The sequence below is a fragment of the Cydia pomonella genome, chromosome 2, assembly GCF_033807575.1.
Source record: "Cydia pomonella isolate Wapato2018A chromosome 2, ilCydPomo1, whole genome shotgun sequence".
Taxonomy (NCBI): domain Eukaryota; kingdom Metazoa; phylum Arthropoda; class Insecta; order Lepidoptera; family Tortricidae; genus Cydia; species Cydia pomonella.
In genome coordinates, this window is record NC_084704.1 from 33,422,130 (window position 1) to 33,441,332 (window position 19,203).

Below are 19,203 nucleotides of genomic sequence, written 5' to 3' on the forward strand. Positions count from 1 at the left end.
GGTAAATATACGCTTGAAGAGCAAGGTCATAATTCATAATCTTTACAGCTGACCTCTCACAAACATCGATTGTAAAACCGTCGCTGTCGTAACTAATATCCGGAAACTGATCGTTCAGCGCGAGTTGTAAAACTCGTGCGCATTCGGTTTAGCGCGCGAAGGCCGCGCGAAGGGCGGGCGGCCAGTCAGTCAGCCCGCTGGACGCGCGAAGTGCACCTTACGAATACGTACCTCATACAGTTTTAAAGTTTCTTAATCGCGATGTTACGGACATTGTCGCTAGTCCTTTGCCTTGTGGCAGGTGAGATTTTTACCTCAATTCGTGATGTGTTGTGATGTTTGGAAAATGCGAATAAAAACATGTTTGCGGTGTTTTTCAGCAGCAGATTTGCGTAGGTTTTTTGAATGTAAACAATTGTCTCGGTGTGTATGCATAATTTCATTGGTATTGGACTTTCAAACGGTGCATATTTCTTAAGTTATTTTAATATTTCAAGCATATAGTTTTAGTTTTATAAATGTGCAAAATTCACATGTTCTATGTTTTACATAATTTATACGTCTCCATTATCTTCGTCAGAAGTTATATCATTTCACTTTCGATCTATAATTGTTTCTGAGTTTTGAGTTATATTTGTTAGTGAGTTAAATTCAGTGGTGACCGCGATTGAGAAAAACGGGCGCCGTCGACTGCGGTTCTGAATGCGAGATGTCATCTCTATTCTAATCTTTTAGAAGATAATGTAAAATTAAAGCAATCTGCTTAATATAGTTGGTGGCGTAGGTCAGTTGCACCTTTCAACGTCGATTTATCAAGGTCTATATTTATAAAATTTCAGCATTTTTTACAAGAGACTTACAGATTTCACGTTTTAGAACTCGTGAGCGTATTATTTGTATGTGTACTTGTGACGTTAACACATGCCTGAACTCCCAATTAGTAACTTTTAAAAGTACCTAAGGTGCTCGGGATAAACCTTAACGCGCGGAAAACTCGGAAAATGTTTTTTGAAATGTATCTTGTAATACTTGTTCTAATGGTGGTGGTATGGATTTAGATGTTAGATTTGCCCTTTGGTCATCATTCATTAGTCGTGGGTTTGAGTCGAATGCGCCGATTAAACATCTAGCTAGAGCATTTATCAGGAATTACTTTACTCCCAGAGTACCATACACAGCTCATCATATTAAATGTTACTGTGTACGGTGACTTTCAAATATATAGCCGAAAAATGCACTAAAGGATATTCACGCATTTTATAGAATTGTATGAATAACATCCGCGGCCCACAGCGCGCCACCGCGAAGGTATTTTTAACATTCCCGGACCGCCTCAAGGTTGGCCGAGATAATCTTATTCATCGCTATATGACCTAATTTATTGAGATATTGGCGAGCTTTTGGAGTTTTACTACCAATAAAGTCCCAAATGTTATCAAATTGGACTTTAAATCTACAGGATGCTTAATATAATAATTGAATGTCATTCAATTGAAGTCAAGTTCATTGCCGGTGCCGTGAAAAGGACCGCGTACGAATATAAACGTTGTCGATGGATGACGGTCGTGTAGTTACTCCTGGTGTTTTACTGTTTACCAACATAGTACGTGTACGCGATAACCAATCAGTTTACATTACTCAAACATGATTGGGTAAACTATACTAATGTCGACCCTCCAGTGATTGTCTCTTCAACCTTATTTTAGTAGCAGATGGTGTGAAGGTCCTACAAAACTTGGGTCCAATAACAATAATTGAGAGAGCCAATCATTAGGTATTTTACCCTGTACCTATGCTGCTATTCTAATTGGTATTCTTGAAGAAATAAATTTATTAAACGTCCACATATTTATTTATTTAATGATTTAATTCAAGTAACTTTAGACTCATAAATATGTTAGTATGCACTTACAGCTATGTTAATATGTACAAACTTATCACTAAATAATTACTAACATGTTTCTAGAAGCACCTACTTAGTGGTTAGACATAATAGGTACTTCTAGAAACATGCATATCATCACAATGCCTCAAATATGGGCAGTCAAACCTCTCGGCAATCGAACGCAGGGTTGGAGCTGGCCCGCACCCGGCGCACCAGGGATGTGCATCGTTTGCGCATAGTTATATAAAAGCAATCGACGCGCGCTTCAGCAAACATCCCTGATGCGCTACAGAAGCGGGGCAGCCCCACCAATACCGGGAACGTGTGTAATGTGTGTGTGAGTGTGTCCGTGTGTAGTACGTCTATAAGCTGCACGTATACAGGGAGGACACACACTACATAACAAACACCAGAAGCTTTATTTGAAGACTTTATTTTTTATTGAGCATTCCCTATTCCTGTCTTTGACGACTAAAGCGAAAGTTTTTTTGAAATCGAATTTAGGGCCTCTATTATACTCATACGTTAATTTGATCAATTTGACCATACACCTTAATTACAACACCTGGTCCCGCTTGCTGCGCATTCTTATAAATCATAAGAAAAATCTAATACTATAGTTTTACCGAAGCCTCCTTAAGGGGCTATGGGGTCATAGCTAACTATAAGATCCCTACAGAATGCTCCTGACCTTATCTTAGCATTTACCACCCTCAACCCTGAACCATATTTAACTTTACTTTTACTATATACACCTCACACCATAGGTTATACGAATTATGGTATTGGCTCCAGGTTTCGCACTTAGGCCATAACTATAGGTAAGTTATAGGTACTTACATATTATCTAAATAATTGACTAATTGCGGTTAAATGCGTCATTTGTAAAATGATGTTGCACAGAAGCGCAGTTTATGTAAGAGACTGACACTAAATGAATCGCAGCAATATAAACTAACGCATATTACTTTACTACAGTTTGAAGGTTCTTGTTACATTTGTTGCATACAAATTGTAGTTCGCCGCGAACAGAGAACTCGCTCGAACATTCATTTTAATCCCTTTAACTCCTTAACCTTCAAACCGATCCTAGCATTCGTTTGTAACTAAGTTCCTGCCAAATTTCATCAACATTGGTTAAAAAATACTTACTCAAGATACCTATCGCCAATACAATTTACAAACATAAAAAAGTGATTGAATAGATCCCTCTTAGGGATAAGTTCGCCTTTGTACTACCCAATTATTTTCCATCTGATGTAATATTTATTTTTCTCGTACAATAAAGTGTTTACTTACTTAAAGTGCATAGATGACCCTAAATACTAAAACATCGCTTTGCTCCGTCGATAAATATCCATTGCCTCGAAACACCTTCCGTTCTTCTATTTTAAGTATTTCGACCAGCTTTTACGAAACGGTACCGCCAAAAGTGTCAAAGCTTGCACATTAGTCGACGGATGTCCGCGCGGATCTAAATGTGCACCAAAGCATCTAAAAATATCAATGGTTGTTCTAATGAGAAACATTAAAAGAAAATAATATCTTAGGCAACTGAGAATTTCACTCGAAACGGTTGATTTAAAAGCCGCAATTTAATATATGTTGCTTATTTTTATCACACGACTGCCCGAAAAAAGGAGAATTTTTTTTTCTTGCGTCTTTCGAACTCAAAACATTATCTCAATTTTGAACCCAACCAACCAACCAGAGTTACTTCATCAGTTATAAAACTAGGTAAACTTAGTTAACTTGGATACCTGATGAACGAATTTCACAAAAAAACTGTTAGTATCCAAACAGACAGCATGGATAAAAGTTGTTAAAACATCTCTTCCTTTATTTGAAAGCATCTAATTAGTGTCTTCAACTTTTCCAGTGAGCCAGCAGTTAGAAATATCAAAATTCTCCGTGCCAGAAGCAGTGGAGAAGGGCAGCGATGCCGAGTTGCTATGCGAGCACGATGGCATAGGGAAATTATTCACAGTGAAGTGGTACTGGAGCCCGAACGGCGCAGACGAGCCGACGCAGATATACCAGCGCGTGTTAGGGCGCGAGCAGATAATCACCATACCGAAGACTGAGCCGCATCTTAACATCAGTAAGTGGTTAGACATATACACACATATATAGTGGTTAGTGGTTTCCATACCAGTAGCAGTGGAAAAGGGCAGTGATGCCGAGTTGGTATGCGAGCACATGGCACAGAGAAGTTGTCCATGGTGAAGTGGTTCTGGAGCCCGAACGGCGCAGATATGCCATCACGCGTTTCGGGGCGAGAAGAAACTCATCATACCGAGGACTGTTTTTATTAAAGTTTTTATTAAATTATATACCAAATTAAAGTACATTTAATAAAGAATTAAAATTATTCAAAATGACCTCCCTTAATCGGCACGGCCAGTCTATCGCAGCACGCACCATTTTCATGTCTATTTCATCGACTGCTTTTCTTAAAAATGACTTCAGGCTCTCCAAATTTTTATGGGGTTTACAGACACAGACCTTCCCCCTTTAAGACTTGCCAATTTTTATATTCCAAAGGATTAAGGTTTGGACTGAAGGAAGGCCAATCTTCGTGTCTTATAAAGTTGATTTTTTGACGGTCAAACCAGGCTTGAGTGGTGTTGGCTTTGTGTGCTGGCGCAAAATCCTTCTGGAACACAAAATTAGATTAGATTAGACTTCTTTATTTTACGATGAAAATTACACTATAAATTTGATTCATTCGTCAAAAGTATGTTTATTTTCTCATCAGAATAATCAAACATTACATTATAAATTAAAATAATAAAATTAAAAAATTAATTGTGTCTCCCAATAAGGATCGTCATGTTCAAAGAAAAATATGTCAAACAATTGAATATAAACCAACTTACTTAATATTATGTTCTGAAAATAGCGTGTTGGGCAGATCTTTCACAAGCTTATCCCAACCCTTCTCTTGGTACACTTTCGCACTGATATTGACCCCCTTTTCGCAAAAATGAACCTTAGTTGTCCCGTAATAAGATACACCCAACCAGACCATCACTAATGATGGATGATGCGCATGTTGCACCCGCGGAACTCTCCTTCCTGCTTCAAAGCTACTAGCGTACAGTCTATCATTCTGTTTATTGTACTTCTCTTCAATACCGAAAATGTTTTCGTCTGCAAAAAGGATATCACGGTGTCGATTTTTCGCGTACCGCTTTAACAACTTCCGGGATCTTTTAAGCCTTATTGTTTTTAGACGGGCATTAAGTAAGTGCCCTTTTTTTGTATGCTCGTAGACTAAGATCTTCGTTTAAAACCTTTTTGACGGTTTTTCTACTGACACCCATCTGTACAGCCATCATACAGCCATCAACTTCTGTTTTCGGACAGGATTTCTTGCTATACTTGTCCTCAACACTGGAGACTTCATTGTACCTATCAATAGTACGGTACACAAACCTAAGCGTTATATTTAAATTTTTGAGCAACTTGAAAATGATAGGTACTTGGCGAGTGCCCACAGCGGAGCAATGCTAATACAGCTATTCGGTTTTCTTTCAATGTCCACTCCATAGTGAAAAATTGCAGCGAATGACTGTTTTTTGTTTTAAAATAATTGTCAAACATTCAAAAATGGAATTCAACAAAATTTTCCTAAAATCGTGTTCTAAATTTAATAACAATGTGCCAGTGACTGAACTTTGGGACCGACTTGACTTTGGGACACTTGTTTCCGCTTCTCTTGCACTTCAAAGTCGTAGGTCTTTTTTGGATCACAATACGGCTACCATAAATTGAATTAGCAATCTTGGGGCCTTTCTCTACGGACTTCAGCGATTTTTGACTATCGCTCGATAGAAAGGAGATCACACATAGGTATAAAATGCACTGTAAATAATTATAATAAATTTAGCACAAAACCTAAACATATGGAAATTATTTCTAAAAATGAGCAATATTATGCTTGCAAGCAACTCAGCGATTAGTTTTTTTATTTTTTGGAACACACATAATATTAAAAATTAAAATGATGTCCCATGTCCCATGTCATAGGCATGCATTTCCATGTCGCTCATGCTTACGTTTAGTGCTGAAAACTTGAAGCAGATGACGCAGCAGTCGTATTTCGCACGCTTGAGTTTAGAATTTAGATCAAATTATAGATAAAATTAGATCTATTTCTTGTTTATGAAGTTGAACAACGGGAGCTCACGGCAATAAAATATCCCTTCAAAATTTGCTTATTTACATTTTTTACATGTTGCAATTGTTCATCACGTTTTACATTTTTTTTTAAATTATAATAATAAAAAAGTAACGGAGTAGAAGATGCGTAGTTTCCACAAATAATGGTTCTATTCTAATTGCAGTGCATCTAAATCTGTCCGGTTTAAAAAAAAAACAGTATCAGCGTTTGAAATCTGATTGCATTTTTATTTTTATTTATTTGGTGTTACACTGACGGATACACAAAATTATAAAATCGTTAATAACTAAGAGCTTAGTGTACACTAGAGGTAAACACTGCATGCAACAAACCAAAATGTTGTATTACCAAACGAATTCATAATTTTTTGGTCTCCAGTCCTTAGTTGTATCCTCCCTTTGGACTCCAATCCTCTTAACATTGGTGATTTATTTTAACAGCATTAATAGAAGAAGAGAAACACAATCTGGCGCTATGGGACCTGCAGCCCGAGCATTCCGGCACTTTCCAGTGCCAAGTGGCGGAGGAGCAAGGCGACTTCCAAGAACGGAGAAACGCTTCCGACATGGTGGTTTTCAGTGAGTATGTTTATGGAATTTCTTAGGAATTCAAATATGTATGTTTTCACGCCACTGTTCGGAAATGTGGCAATCGATGGTCTAAAACCAAGCTGGAAAGGAGGCAATAGGTAGCTGTAGCACCCGAACCACACCACTACTACAATGTTTCATTGTTATCATCATCTGTCATTGGTGATGGTAAAAGGTCTTTTTATTTCTGCGTAACTTTTTCCATAAAAAAAATTAGGTTATTTATAGGACCAATTAATCGTTTAAAAAAGGCGTTTTTACTTTTGTAGCTGATTGTGGTTTTTTAGTAAAAACACTTCTAAGTTTAGAGTCTGTTTGAAGCAAATAACAGAAAAACGTCTCATAAAAGTGGTAAAAAAAGTAAAAAATCGGGCAAGTGCGAGTCGGACTCGCCCACCGAGGGTTCCGTACTTTTTAGTATTTGTTGTTATAGCGGCAACAGAAATACATCATCTGTGAAAACTTCAACTGTCTAGCTATCACGGTTCATGTGATACAGCCTGGTGACAGACGGACGGACGGACGGACAACGGAGTCTTAGTAATAGGGTCCCGTTTTATCCTTTGGGTCCCGTGACCCTAAAAAGGCGGGATCGGAAAATACTTACTGAATTGGATAGTGTAAATTGTTTTTGACAAAAATATCCAGGTAATGAACGAATGAGAGAGTTATAGCTTTTTTCCCGCGGGAACAGTATAGGCCTTTGTCCTTCAGTACAAATGCACTGGAGAGTGCGCGTTGGAGAGTCTGCGATCTTGTGCATAGTAAGTTCTGTCATCTTGTGAGCTACATCGGAACAATAAACATCACATTTACGCCTCGCGCCAGAAATCTGACGGCTCCTGTGCTGCCTCCTACAGTTCATGCGCGCTCCCTATAAGATCTCTTTCGAGCAAGTTTTTTTTTTTTTTTTAATACTACGTCGGTGGCAAACAAGCATACGGCCTGCCTGATGGTAAGCAGTCTCCGTAGCCTATGTACACCTGCAACTCCAAAAAAGTGTGATTAAAATGTTTATATTTACTGAAATTGGCAAGCGCTTAGTTTACTTATGCGTAGCACAATCTGCCACTACTGCCATTTTGAACTTTCAGTCATCGACTCATCGCGTTGCTCATCGAACTGAGATTTTCTTAATCGGAAGTCAATCTACCGTCGCCGGGTGAGATATTTCCATCCGGCGCTGGGTTTTTTGTGGGAGTTCTATCGCTTATCCAGTCCTTATATGCTAACTTTACTCCTGTTGCAGGTATAGGAGAGGGACCGAAGTTGTCATTTGAAGGCGAGGAAGAAGTACTAGTGGTTTGCGAGGCCGTCGGGATAGCGCCGAAGCCTGATATCTCTATCAGCTATGACAGGTAACCTCAAAACGGGGTGGTTTTAGGAAAAAAATTGGAGTCTGATAGCTATTTATTAAGATTTTAATTTTCTTCATCGGAGGCCTACTCCATTACACTATCAACACTAGGTAAACGATTATATATTCTAGGATAAATAATCGTTTACCAAATAATTTGAAGTAAGCTGAATTAACTGATAACATGTTTGGAAGTAGCTAAGCTTAAGAAATATTGACATAGAGCATTAGATGAGTTAATAAATTAAAATAATTTTAAATATCTGATTATAAAAAAAATATTATAGGACATTATTACACAAATTGCCTAAGTCCCACAGTAAGCTCAATAAGGCTTGTTTTGTGGGTACTTAGACAACGATATATATAATATATAACTATTTATAAATACTTAAATACATAGAAAACACACATGACTCAGGAACAAATATCCATGCTCATCACACGAATAAATGCCCTTACCAGGATTTGAACCCGGGACCATCAGCTTCGTAGGCAGGGTCACTACCCACTAGGCCAAACCGGTCGATTATAAAATGAGATATTGTTATACATATTCCTAATAGAATTGACATATATGTAACGTAAATATAGTCAATAATGGACGGCTGACGGATACAAATTACGTCAAAATAATGTCGAACGATATACGTAATATGAATACGATTGAAATAGATTTAAATAAAGTGAACATAATTTCAAAAAAGTTATAGTATTTTATTCTTGAAATAATTAATTATAAAATTTTGATTTATTAAAGTGAAGCCGATAAGCCAGGTATGGAGATGAACACGTCACTTTTCGTTGCATTTGACATCCCGATAAGTTTTTCCTTTTCTGGACATTTGGCGATAAACGATTCTCATCCTAGTATTAATAAATGGGAGGGATAAATAGGGCAAAGCCTCATGGTTAGGTGGTTAGGTTAGTTTGTAGTTGATTAACATAGATATTAAGGTTTTTTACTTAAAGCGCTATGGATTTATAATAGTCCGAAATAAACAATTTTTTTATTATTATTCCAAACTTTCAGCACCACATTTAACACTACACTCCTAGAGGGACCGATCGACGGACTGTACAATGTGTCCACCAACGCAACCCTCCACCGGCAAGACATCGAGGGCGTGGAGATCTCCTGCAAACTCTCCTTTGAAGACGAATCCATCGCGTCTGATGTTATGGAGGTGGCCGACACTTATCAGTCAGGTATGTTCGAAGCTGGGCAGATGCTAGGGTTGTTTTTGAAATTAAACCTTACTGCTGTAAGAATAGGACTCAAATTGTGCTGATGCTGAGCAGGTATTCATGGAAATCTAAACTATTATCGTATTTTTATACAAGTGTAACTTAAATTGTGTTTTTTCATTTCCTGTCTATTTTTAAATGTATGGTGCACAATAAAGAATATTTACTTACTTACAGAGATCTAACTGAACCCCCAATACGAGTTTTCACACTGTCCGTTTATCCATGTCAGTTATTTGTAATACAGTTGGCATCAGTTATATTGAAAGCCAGAGTGATCACAGATAATTTAATTTAACTGTCAAAGTTAGTCGTTAAGTGCGTGTTCAAATATTTTTGAGCGCCTCGGCTGCTTCGATATTGATAGCGACTGTACAAAAGTAATAGGGTAGACCGAGGCGAATCGGATCACGATAAAAAATCTGTTGATATTTCAAATTAATATTGCATTGATATGAGCACACTAAAATTGCACCTTACGTCTCGCCTGCGATGGTAGTCATAAGAAGTATTATAAATATCAAAAGAGTTTTGAGTCTTATTAACTCAAAGAAATGGGACTTAATCGCGTATTAAGTTTTAAATATACCTCCCATGTTTCGAGGACGGCGTTGTCCCCGTGGTCTCGGAGAAGACTGGCTAAAGTTGACATCAACATCTAGCCGCGCGAGTTTTTCGAACTACCCGCACTTGGTCCTTGGTCTTGTTTATTGACTTGAATATTTTGCGCACTAGGGATGTTACTCTGTCGACACAACACTAATGATATTCGATTTTGCTTACATATACTGATGACTGGATTCCATTTGGATGAGATCCCCAAACTCTCGTCCCGATTGAAATTGCAACCTTTTTTTATTTCAATGGCTTTCCGCACTTTTCTGCTGTAGAAATGACGATCCGTGGAAAGGATTTTAGGGTTATTCGGTCCGATCCAGGGGTTTGGTCCTGATTCCAATAAATGCTCAACCACAGCAGACTTGTTCACCTGACGATTTTTGGCAGCTGTGATATGTTCCTTAACTGTTCCTGCTATGGACGCTATGGTGCGCTTTGTTTCCCCGATATAGGAACTACGACAACTGCAATCTATCAGGCGCGGATACAAGATTTGGCTTAGGGGGGGGCCATTTTGAGAAAATCATATATTTTTGCACAGAAAATAAAATTTACTCAATTTAATTTAATTAGTAATGTGAGAGCCAGGGTTTTAGGGGGGGCCATTGCCCCTATGCCCCCCCCCTTGTATCCGCGCCTGCAATCAATTCTATAAACGCCAGATGACTGAAAAGGAATAACATACTTTAGCGACCTTAGGCTCCCTGTGACTTTGGATAACCCTTTATCCAGGGTGAGGGAACATACAGACGCAGCAACTGAGCTACTAGTTCGGGGCAGTTAGAATCCCCACGTAATCACAGAATAAAGAATAGTACTACTGTACAGAAACGAAACTTCCTACAAAGGCGAAGTTTGACAGCGATTCAGGGCCGAATCGTGTTGTCCCTTTCTAATGTATAGAACTATCCCTTTCGGCTATTTAGGGTTGTCAAAATTCATGGTTGTGTGCGCAAAGGGGCGTCACGTTGTGCCAACCCTAATAATTGCTCGGAGCAATGCCGAAACGCTCTAGTTTCCTCCTGACGTAATGCAGATGCGCTTCATATAAATATTTCCTGCCAATGCCACACAGATTGGTCATCGATTCCTACAGCAGCAAGGTTTATGTGTTTAAACTAGATAAATTATTAATTCCTAAGACGGGTCATATCGCCTCGTAGTCGTGGTAGTTTGCGTAGTTACATTATTGCTGGGGTCTCTAAACTATGGCCCGAGGGCCAGGTTGGACCTGCAAGTTTTTCCAATCTGGTCGGAGGAAACGAAGCCTAAAACGCGCTTTAGACTACATACGCATGTATCCGATACATTGTATCGGAATATTCGCCCCCTTGCCCTTCCTTCTGTACTCCCTTAGTCCACTCCTCCCCTCCCTAAGGCCCTCAGCACACGGAGCGTAAGCGTAAAAGTCGCGTAAGCGTATCGTAAAAACGTTACAAGTACGAGATGCGTAGGATTCTGGGCACAAAGCGTCGCGTAAGCGTAATCGTTTTATAAGTGAAATCTCGTTAGTCGTCAGATGTCTTCGGCGGATGTATCGACGATCTTACTTTCTCGTCAGATGAAGATTTTTTTATTGTTTGATCATGTCAGCAGTTTTGTTTTTTACGCCTGTATTACGCTACACTTGTCTTAATGACGACAGCATACGGTACGCTACGTCGACGCTCCGTGTGCGGATTTATTTGAACTTGTTCGTGCTCGTTCTACGCGCGTTTTACGATACGCTTACGCGTCGCTTGCGCTTACGTGTGCTGAGAGCCTAAATCTTTACACCGCCTTATCCCAGAAACAGTGGTAAGTAAGGACGAATTTCGTACGTTGACTCGCCTGTTGTTATCTCTGTCGCACGCATATAATTATATTGCTGTCCCGCTCGCATAGTGTTTTTAATAAAATTAGTGTATTAAAACACAATAAACTCTCTAAGCCAATGTGGAAGTCAAAGCTGAGGTACTTCGAGGACAAGCTGTCGACAGGTTGAAACTTAAAACGCAAGTACAATGGCCGAAAACACCATAGACATATGCTGTTTTCGAGCATAAGGACCTTAGCATACAGGTAGCATAAGTGCCACGTGATGTCAGGTTAAATAGATTAAAATGTTCTCGTTTGAAAAATGGGCGCATCTTGACATCAAACGTTACAGTTTGGCAAGATTTAATTATTATTTATTTATGTTAAGGAGAACCAACAGCTTTAAACTTACAATAGGACAACAAGATTAATACAGAAAGCCAATTACAGGAACTCACAAGTAATTACAAGGTATACTAAAAAAAACGTAATGCACTTACGCACACACACATGCTTACAAAGAGAGAAAAATAAAAACACAATTGAATGAAAATAGAAGCAATTAAAATAGACCCTAGGTTCCGAAAAACTATTATTAGTGTAAGTTAAATTATAGCAAATAAATTATAATAATTGGCCGCCGTCATCATGTTCGGGACAGCAATATAAATACGCGCGTGCGATAGAGAGAGAAACGGGCGGGTCAATGCACGAATTTATTTTCTAAATCGCGTTGAAGACCCGCAATAGCGACATCTTTTTGTGCCGCATGATTTTTTCTAAAGTTTAGCTTTCGGGTCAAATAGATTGGAGAGCCCTGCACTATTGGACGATGCCAGAGCATGCAGTAACAGCATCTTGTGATGGCCTGCTTGGCTGAGTAGGAATGTATTTAATACTTTAATTTTTGTTGTGCCTGTTTTATAAAAGGTTTTAAAATGGTAAGTATAATTTATATCAAAATGACACGTAAATAAATGCTTCGGTTATTGTGTATTACAGGGTTTGGTTGTTCTTAATGTAAATTACATAATATCTTAGTAGTCTACCGAGAGGAGTAGGTACGTTTTTCTGTTACACATTATATGGTACATTTACAGAATATTTAAGTAAAAGCTAATCAAATGCTGTCAGCCAAAATTTTTGTTAAAAATATTTTTATATTTTATGTCTAAAGTGAACCATATAATTGTATAAATTATATGTTAGGTACCTGTTAGTAATGTGGCCTTTATAGCTAGTTATTTTAGCAGTTCGATAAAATAACGTAATAATATTCTGTCTATGGCAAAAATGTATATAGGTAGAGCTGGCCGCCAAATAATGCGTAATTTAATAACGATTAAAATTATTATAGATAATTGAATGCTCGCGTTTCTGGACTAACATCATGACAGTTTGACTTCCAAACGCCCTATTTTAGAGGGGTGGACTTAATATCACAACGCCTTAATGTCAATCCCAGAACACCACACAAGTATATCTAGGTACTTTGTGTATACCAACTTAACTGCCAAGACAGACTCGCCGGCTCCTAGAATTTGCAAGAAATTAACTAAAATAGCTAGCTCCTCGGCCAGCCGTGGCATGAGTCTAATCCGTGTGGCACTAACGTGTTGTCGTGGCCAGATGCGTGGCTCGCGAGCAGCACCGCCGCGCCCGAGGACGCCACAGAGTCGACAGAGGTCCCCGCCGCGCTCGGGACCGAACCCGCCCGTAAGTACACGGCCTCCGCGGCGACCGACCAGCGGCGCGTTGCGTGGAGCGTCCGCCCAAGGGATTTGAGCGTGCACTGAGGCCTCCCGCATATCTTTGCATTTGTTTGATATGGACGCCGCGCTGGACGACGCTGGTCGCCGTTCCTCGAGCGTCCAGTTTACATCCTTAGTTACCGACGGCAGTTAACTCTAGTTATACTTACTGGGTGATTTTGGGGTCTTGATCCCGAATGTCAAAAATGTATTAAAACGGTCATACTGAACAACGTTTCCCATAAGACTAATATGAAAATCGTGAAACAAAATACCCCTGGGCCCATACATTCCATTATTATACATTCCATACATTTCGGGCCCTAAATGTGTCCATTTGATTTTTTTTTTTCGCGATTTTGTGATAAGCCCTATGGGGAAATTTGTTTACTATGACCATCTTAACACGTTTTTGATATTCAGGATAACGACCCCAAAATAACCCAATAGTATTTATACTCAGATTAAATAGTCTGAAATCAGAATATGTTATGTCTACTCTCATCCGATCTTATCATGAAGAGTTGAAGACATAAAACATGTGTGTTGAAATATAAATGGTACTGTGAAAGAAAAATAACAACATTAAACGTTTGTGGTAAAGAATGCGTCAAAAAAGACATACAATATTAGAACGACTTCTTGGTAAAGTAAAGTTAAATATTACAGAGATACTTCAGTACCTATACAATAAAATAAATTAAAGAGAAAAGAAATCAGCCAGAAATTTCTTGTGCATATTATCAATGTGTTCTGAATCAAATAACTTCTTTAAAAAAACATTCATCATATACCCATTGTAAAGGTAGCAGAGCATATTGTATGATATTCAATTATTCACACATAAGTATATTGTAAATATTTTCGATACCATTGAGTAATGATACAATGTGTATTATGTACATTTACCCAAATTTCACATTTTGAAACCTATACAAACATTATACACGCATTATGTTTTAAATTGATAATATAAGGTCGCATAGTTGAAATCAATACCTTGTCTTTTTAGTTTAGTACTAACTGTGTGTCAGTATTCCTAGATTTGCTTGCATGGTTTAACGCTTGGAGGTTACAAAGTACACACGCAACAGAAAGGCTGGCACCGCTGTATATGTATGTTTATTGTATTATTAACTATTACTCAAACAATGATTACTTAATTTATGTAGGTATATAATACACAAATAAAAGCATATGAATTGAATGTAAACTATTGTAATTCAACATCAATAAAATAATGATGTGTTTTTATCTATTTATGTATTAAAGGTTGTCTGGAAGAGATCGCTTCTTAGCGATAAGACCGCCTGTTGTTACCTAACTTTTACGTGTTTTTTCATTTCCTGTCTATTTTTAAATGTATGGTGCACAATAAAGAATATTTACTTACTTACTTAAAGCGACCAAGAGCTGATAAACAGTACAGTGAACATTTTATAGCTCGTATCTCTGGCCCCACGTTGGGCGTCAATGTAGTGACTGTCCGATACACACATTATAATTATTTATTAATATCCTAACCTCCTATGAAAGATAGTGAAAACGCAACCACTCGTATTTAATTATTTACAAATACATAACACATACAATAATACCTACACATAAAAGACACTCCCCCAAATTACACTTTATAAAAAAAATAGAAAGCTTATCCAGATCCGTTTGAGCATGTCATTTTTCGCAGTGATTGTGCAATATATGACTCTAGTCTCTCTTATGTCCAAAAAGATACGCCCTTTATTACGCGATGAACAGTCAAGGTTTGTATTGCTCGAGTTAGCGTATACATAACTGTAGCACTTTTTCCGGTCTTTTAATAGCTTGACTGTACTTGCATCAAAAACTAAATTTTTGTCTTCACCAAAATCATCATATAATTATGCGTCCTCCTTTTTTACGTCTTCGAGGAGATTTGAACTCACTACTTTGGCTATTTTATCTGCGTTAAAGGGTTAAAGGATCCACTGATTACCAGTTCGCCGGACGATATCGGCCTGTCAGTTATTCGCAAAAGCTGACGATTGCGAATAACTGATAGGCCAATATCTTCCGGCCAACTGTTAATCAATGGGCCCCTTAAGTTTGCGTCTGATATTGCGTGCTTCGTTGACCAAGATATTATTAATATTGCATTATGATTGTTTGTTTACAGCGGACAGCGCCGAACGCACGACCGCAGTTTGGGCACTGGCGGCGCTCGCGACCCTTCTACACCTTCAGCTCTAACATGTGATACTAACAATAGTCTAATTTATACGATTACTTAAGTTTCATCGCTGTTGTTGAACAATTTATTTTTTTATTAAATTTATTAGAAATATTTATTGTGTTTTATTGACCTTATACACCAAGTTCTTTGATTGAATTAAAGAGTTCCTTATAGATGAAGGAAGATCCAAAAGTGCGTAGGTACATATATCTGCAAGTATTTCTGCATGACTGTTAGTATTATTTTTGCAGACTCTTTTTACTTAATATTACACTTAAATATTTCAATACATCATTGTATCAAGTGTTTCACACATGGTTATCTCAAAACGCCTCCTATCGTTACCATGGCGATACTTAAAACTATAGAAGTATAAATGCAGGCTGTTGCATTGCTCAGCCCATCTTTTGCGTCGTTATCTGAAACAATGAATATACTACTTTAGTTCATAGTAGCTTTCTGCCCACGGTTGTCTGAAGACCTTGACCAGATCATCCGTTTACCTTTAGGGGTTTTTTGTCGACCTGGTTTAGAGCGCATAAGTCGGTCAAGCTAAATCTCACCACATCTCCCAGGTGGGGTCCCCGCCCCTTTAAAACTCACCCGGTACGTATGAGCGCATGGCCACGTAGCCGGCCAGCGGCAGCTGCAGGCGGCACACGGCGCGGCCGCGGTGCGCGTGTAGCCGCGCGTAAGTTTCTGCTGAGAACAGCGCGCCTGAGCGCCATACGCGTTGCTGTTGGGCCACTGGGGAACTAAAACGGTAACCACAAATCACTTTCCCTACTAAGTATAGGGAGCCGCTGTGGTATTGGCTCCCATCCCATACGACTTAATTAAGTTTAAGACCACAGCCGCTCATTTCAGTTGCACCTGCATGTTGCGGAAAGTTTCCAAGATGTTCTTAGAAATTTACACAGGAAACAAAGGAAACTTTCATTTTGGAAATGGAAAACTTCGATTCCCATAAAAAAAAATGTGTAGTTTCCGAAATAATGCAATGTGGAAATTTCGCAATTTTGAAATGTTCGCGACGGCACAACAATTGCGCCCACGTTTATAACGCGCACTCATGTAGGTAAATAACAAATGCGTTTATGTTGTGAATACTATTATATCTCCGAATCCGGGAATTTCGTAAAAGTAGGCTTTTAACTCACTGGTTATATTCGAGAGATAAATCCGGCTGCGGGTACAGTCCGCGAGCGACGCATTTAATGTTCAATGTGTTGTTGTCGCTCTCAGGCTGCACATCCAAAACAAAGTCACTCTCCGGGCCTGAAAACCATTAACAATAAGTTGACAAAAGGAAATGCTCGTAAACTCTTCTGGTTTTCGTAGGAATTAATAGGCTGGTTCAAATTATGTAAGGTTTAAATCCGGCTCGAAGGACCACGTGAGTTTAAGTTTCATAACTTTTCTATCGGTGATAGTAAGTAAGTAATCATTTATTGCTGATAAACATTAAACTAACACCATCTCGACTAGGCCCCAAATTAGTTGAGTGATCATAATGATCTCAGAGCTGCCAACTAGTTTGCACATTATCGTAAAGAAAAGTAATGTAAGTAGGTAGCATATTGGCAAACAACTATTCACGTAGCAACGTGCACTTATTTCAATGATCTCTCTTCTTGCTCGCGTTGTCCCGGCATTTTGCCACGGCTCATGGGAGCCTGGGGTCCGCTTGACAACTAATCCCAAGATTTGGCGTAGGCACTAGTTTTTACGAAAGCGACTGCCATCTGACCTTCCAACCCAAAGGGGTAAACTAGGCGTTGTTGGGATTAGTCCGGTTTCCTCACGATGTTTTCCTTCACCGAAAAGCGACTGGTAAATATCAAATGATCACTTATTTCAATGATGTCGCATATAAAAGGAATTCAGCCATATCTGCACACGTGCAACATCCAAAGGGTTGCTTATCTCACAATAAAGAGTGTACTGACTGAAGACCAGCATCGTCGCGGTCTGGTTCGCGTTGGCGCCCGTATCGTGTTGGATGCGGCACGTGTAATCGCCGCTTAACTCCGGGGCGGCTTGTACGATGCGCAACGGACGACGCTGTCGGGTGCTTACATCTGTGGAATGAACAATATATTTATTTATTATTCTTATTTTATCCCATAATCAGAACGGGGCTCAAATAAAATAACACTAATCCGGATTCACTAATACTATGTACATATTTATATTACAAATTCGAAAGTAACTCTGTCAGTCTGTATGGTCCCTCTTTACGCTTTAACCGCTGAACCGATTGAAACGAAGTTTGTAATGGAGATAGTTTGAGTCCCGGAGAAGGATATGGGATAGTTGATATCCCGGAAATCATTTCTTAAGGGGGTGAAAAGGCATAGTATTTGGTATGGTAGTGGTATATAGAAATATTAATTCTACGCGAAGCAAAGAGATAATTTCCGCCTTTAATTTTAATACCATTAAGTAAATAAAATACTTACTTGAAACTTTATAATCCAGATCTAACCGTCCATCCAACACGCCGCCAACTTTAGGCTCCGTCCCGGGCCTCCACTCATACACTTCGCTTCCATTGAACAGCCATTGCAGAGTAAACTTATCGTCCAAGACAGAAAAATGGCAGTCCAAGATCGCGGCGTTGCCAGCTTGCACCAGCTCTGGTACCACCAGTTTGTCAATGGTCACTGTGTTTAGCATGTCTGAAAAATAAAACAGCATTGAGAATCACTTGAATTCTAGCTGGTAAAGACCTATTTATTATAAAACAAAAAAATTATATCCGACTTAGTATCCGAGTAGGCAACAAATAAAATTGTTTTCTTAAAATTTTAAACCTAAGCTATAAAAACATACTGACAGCGTAATACTCCATCGAATAGGAATTATCGGCTAATATATGCTTGTGAAGTTGAATCGATTAACTCCTTATCAAAACGGGCTCAATTGTGTCGACGTTACGTACTTGAATGCGAGTAGGAACACCGAGTAGGAGTACCGACACGAACACAAAAAATACACCCACCCCACCCACATACATATTTTTGTAAGATTGATTGGGGGTGTATTTACACTGCTAAAATCATAATTGATTCCTTTTAGCTTAGTCGGTTAAAACCAGAATGTAATCGAGAATATAGTGCTTTAAAATGTTAGTATGTATGCAATTTGGTACTTACTCGCTACAAACAAAAATCCATTGGCAAAACTCCGTCCCATCTCGCTGGCCACCATATTCAACAATTCAATTTTTAATTGAATAACTAACAAGTAAACATCAGTAACATCTTTATTCCCGTTCAGTCAGAAACTGAACCAATCTCTCTCGCATCCATCGGAATGCAAGCGCGAAAGTGCAAGTTACTCGCACTAACAATAGAGCGTTTTCACATTGGTCGATCCAGTCAATGGATCCGATATTCTGCAGTGTTGGGCCCACGCGCCCCCTTCAGAGATCCCGCACACTACAGCAAACATTATGCATCGCAGCCAGTGTGTGTTTTAGTTTTTAAGATATATTTTATGATATGTATGCTAGTTTAAAGGTATTTATCTATGGGTCCATAGTTGCCTGAAAATA

The 19,203-nt window shown here is 38.7% G+C and overlaps 2 protein-coding genes across 3 annotated transcripts; one reads left to right on the forward strand and one right to left on the reverse strand.

The window, feature by feature from the left end:
* LOC133515418 (uncharacterized) lies at nucleotides 1–15,755 on the forward strand. Of its 2 annotated transcripts, XM_061847959.1 has the most exons (7): nucleotides 1–301; nucleotides 3,765–3,986; nucleotides 6,512–6,649; nucleotides 7,911–8,019; nucleotides 9,052–9,227; nucleotides 13,311–13,397; nucleotides 15,588–15,755. In XM_061847959.1, the coding sequence occupies exons 1-7, from the start codon at nucleotides 262–264 to the stop codon at nucleotides 15,659–15,661; spliced, it is 846 nt and encodes a 281-aa protein (XP_061703943.1). In that variant the 5' UTR covers nucleotides 1–261; the 3' UTR covers nucleotides 15,662–15,755. The 2 variants fall into 2 exon arrangements, with proteins under 2 accessions (XP_061703943.1, XP_061703944.1); XM_061847960.1 differs by lacking the exon at nucleotides 13,311–13,397 and having other exon boundaries at nucleotides 142–301.
* A 137-nt stretch (nucleotides 15,756–15,892) lies between these two features.
* On the reverse strand, nucleotides 15,893–19,203 carry LOC133515420 (uncharacterized). The gene is made up of 6 exons (XM_061847961.1): nucleotides 18,803–19,203; nucleotides 18,107–18,325; nucleotides 17,594–17,725; nucleotides 16,805–16,922; nucleotides 16,248–16,399; nucleotides 15,893–16,063 (listed from the first exon to the last, which is right to left on the reverse strand). The coding sequence occupies exons 1-6, from the start codon at nucleotides 18,855–18,857 to the stop codon at nucleotides 15,963–15,965; spliced, it is 777 nt and encodes a 258-aa protein (XP_061703945.1). The 5' UTR covers nucleotides 18,858–19,203; the 3' UTR covers nucleotides 15,893–15,962.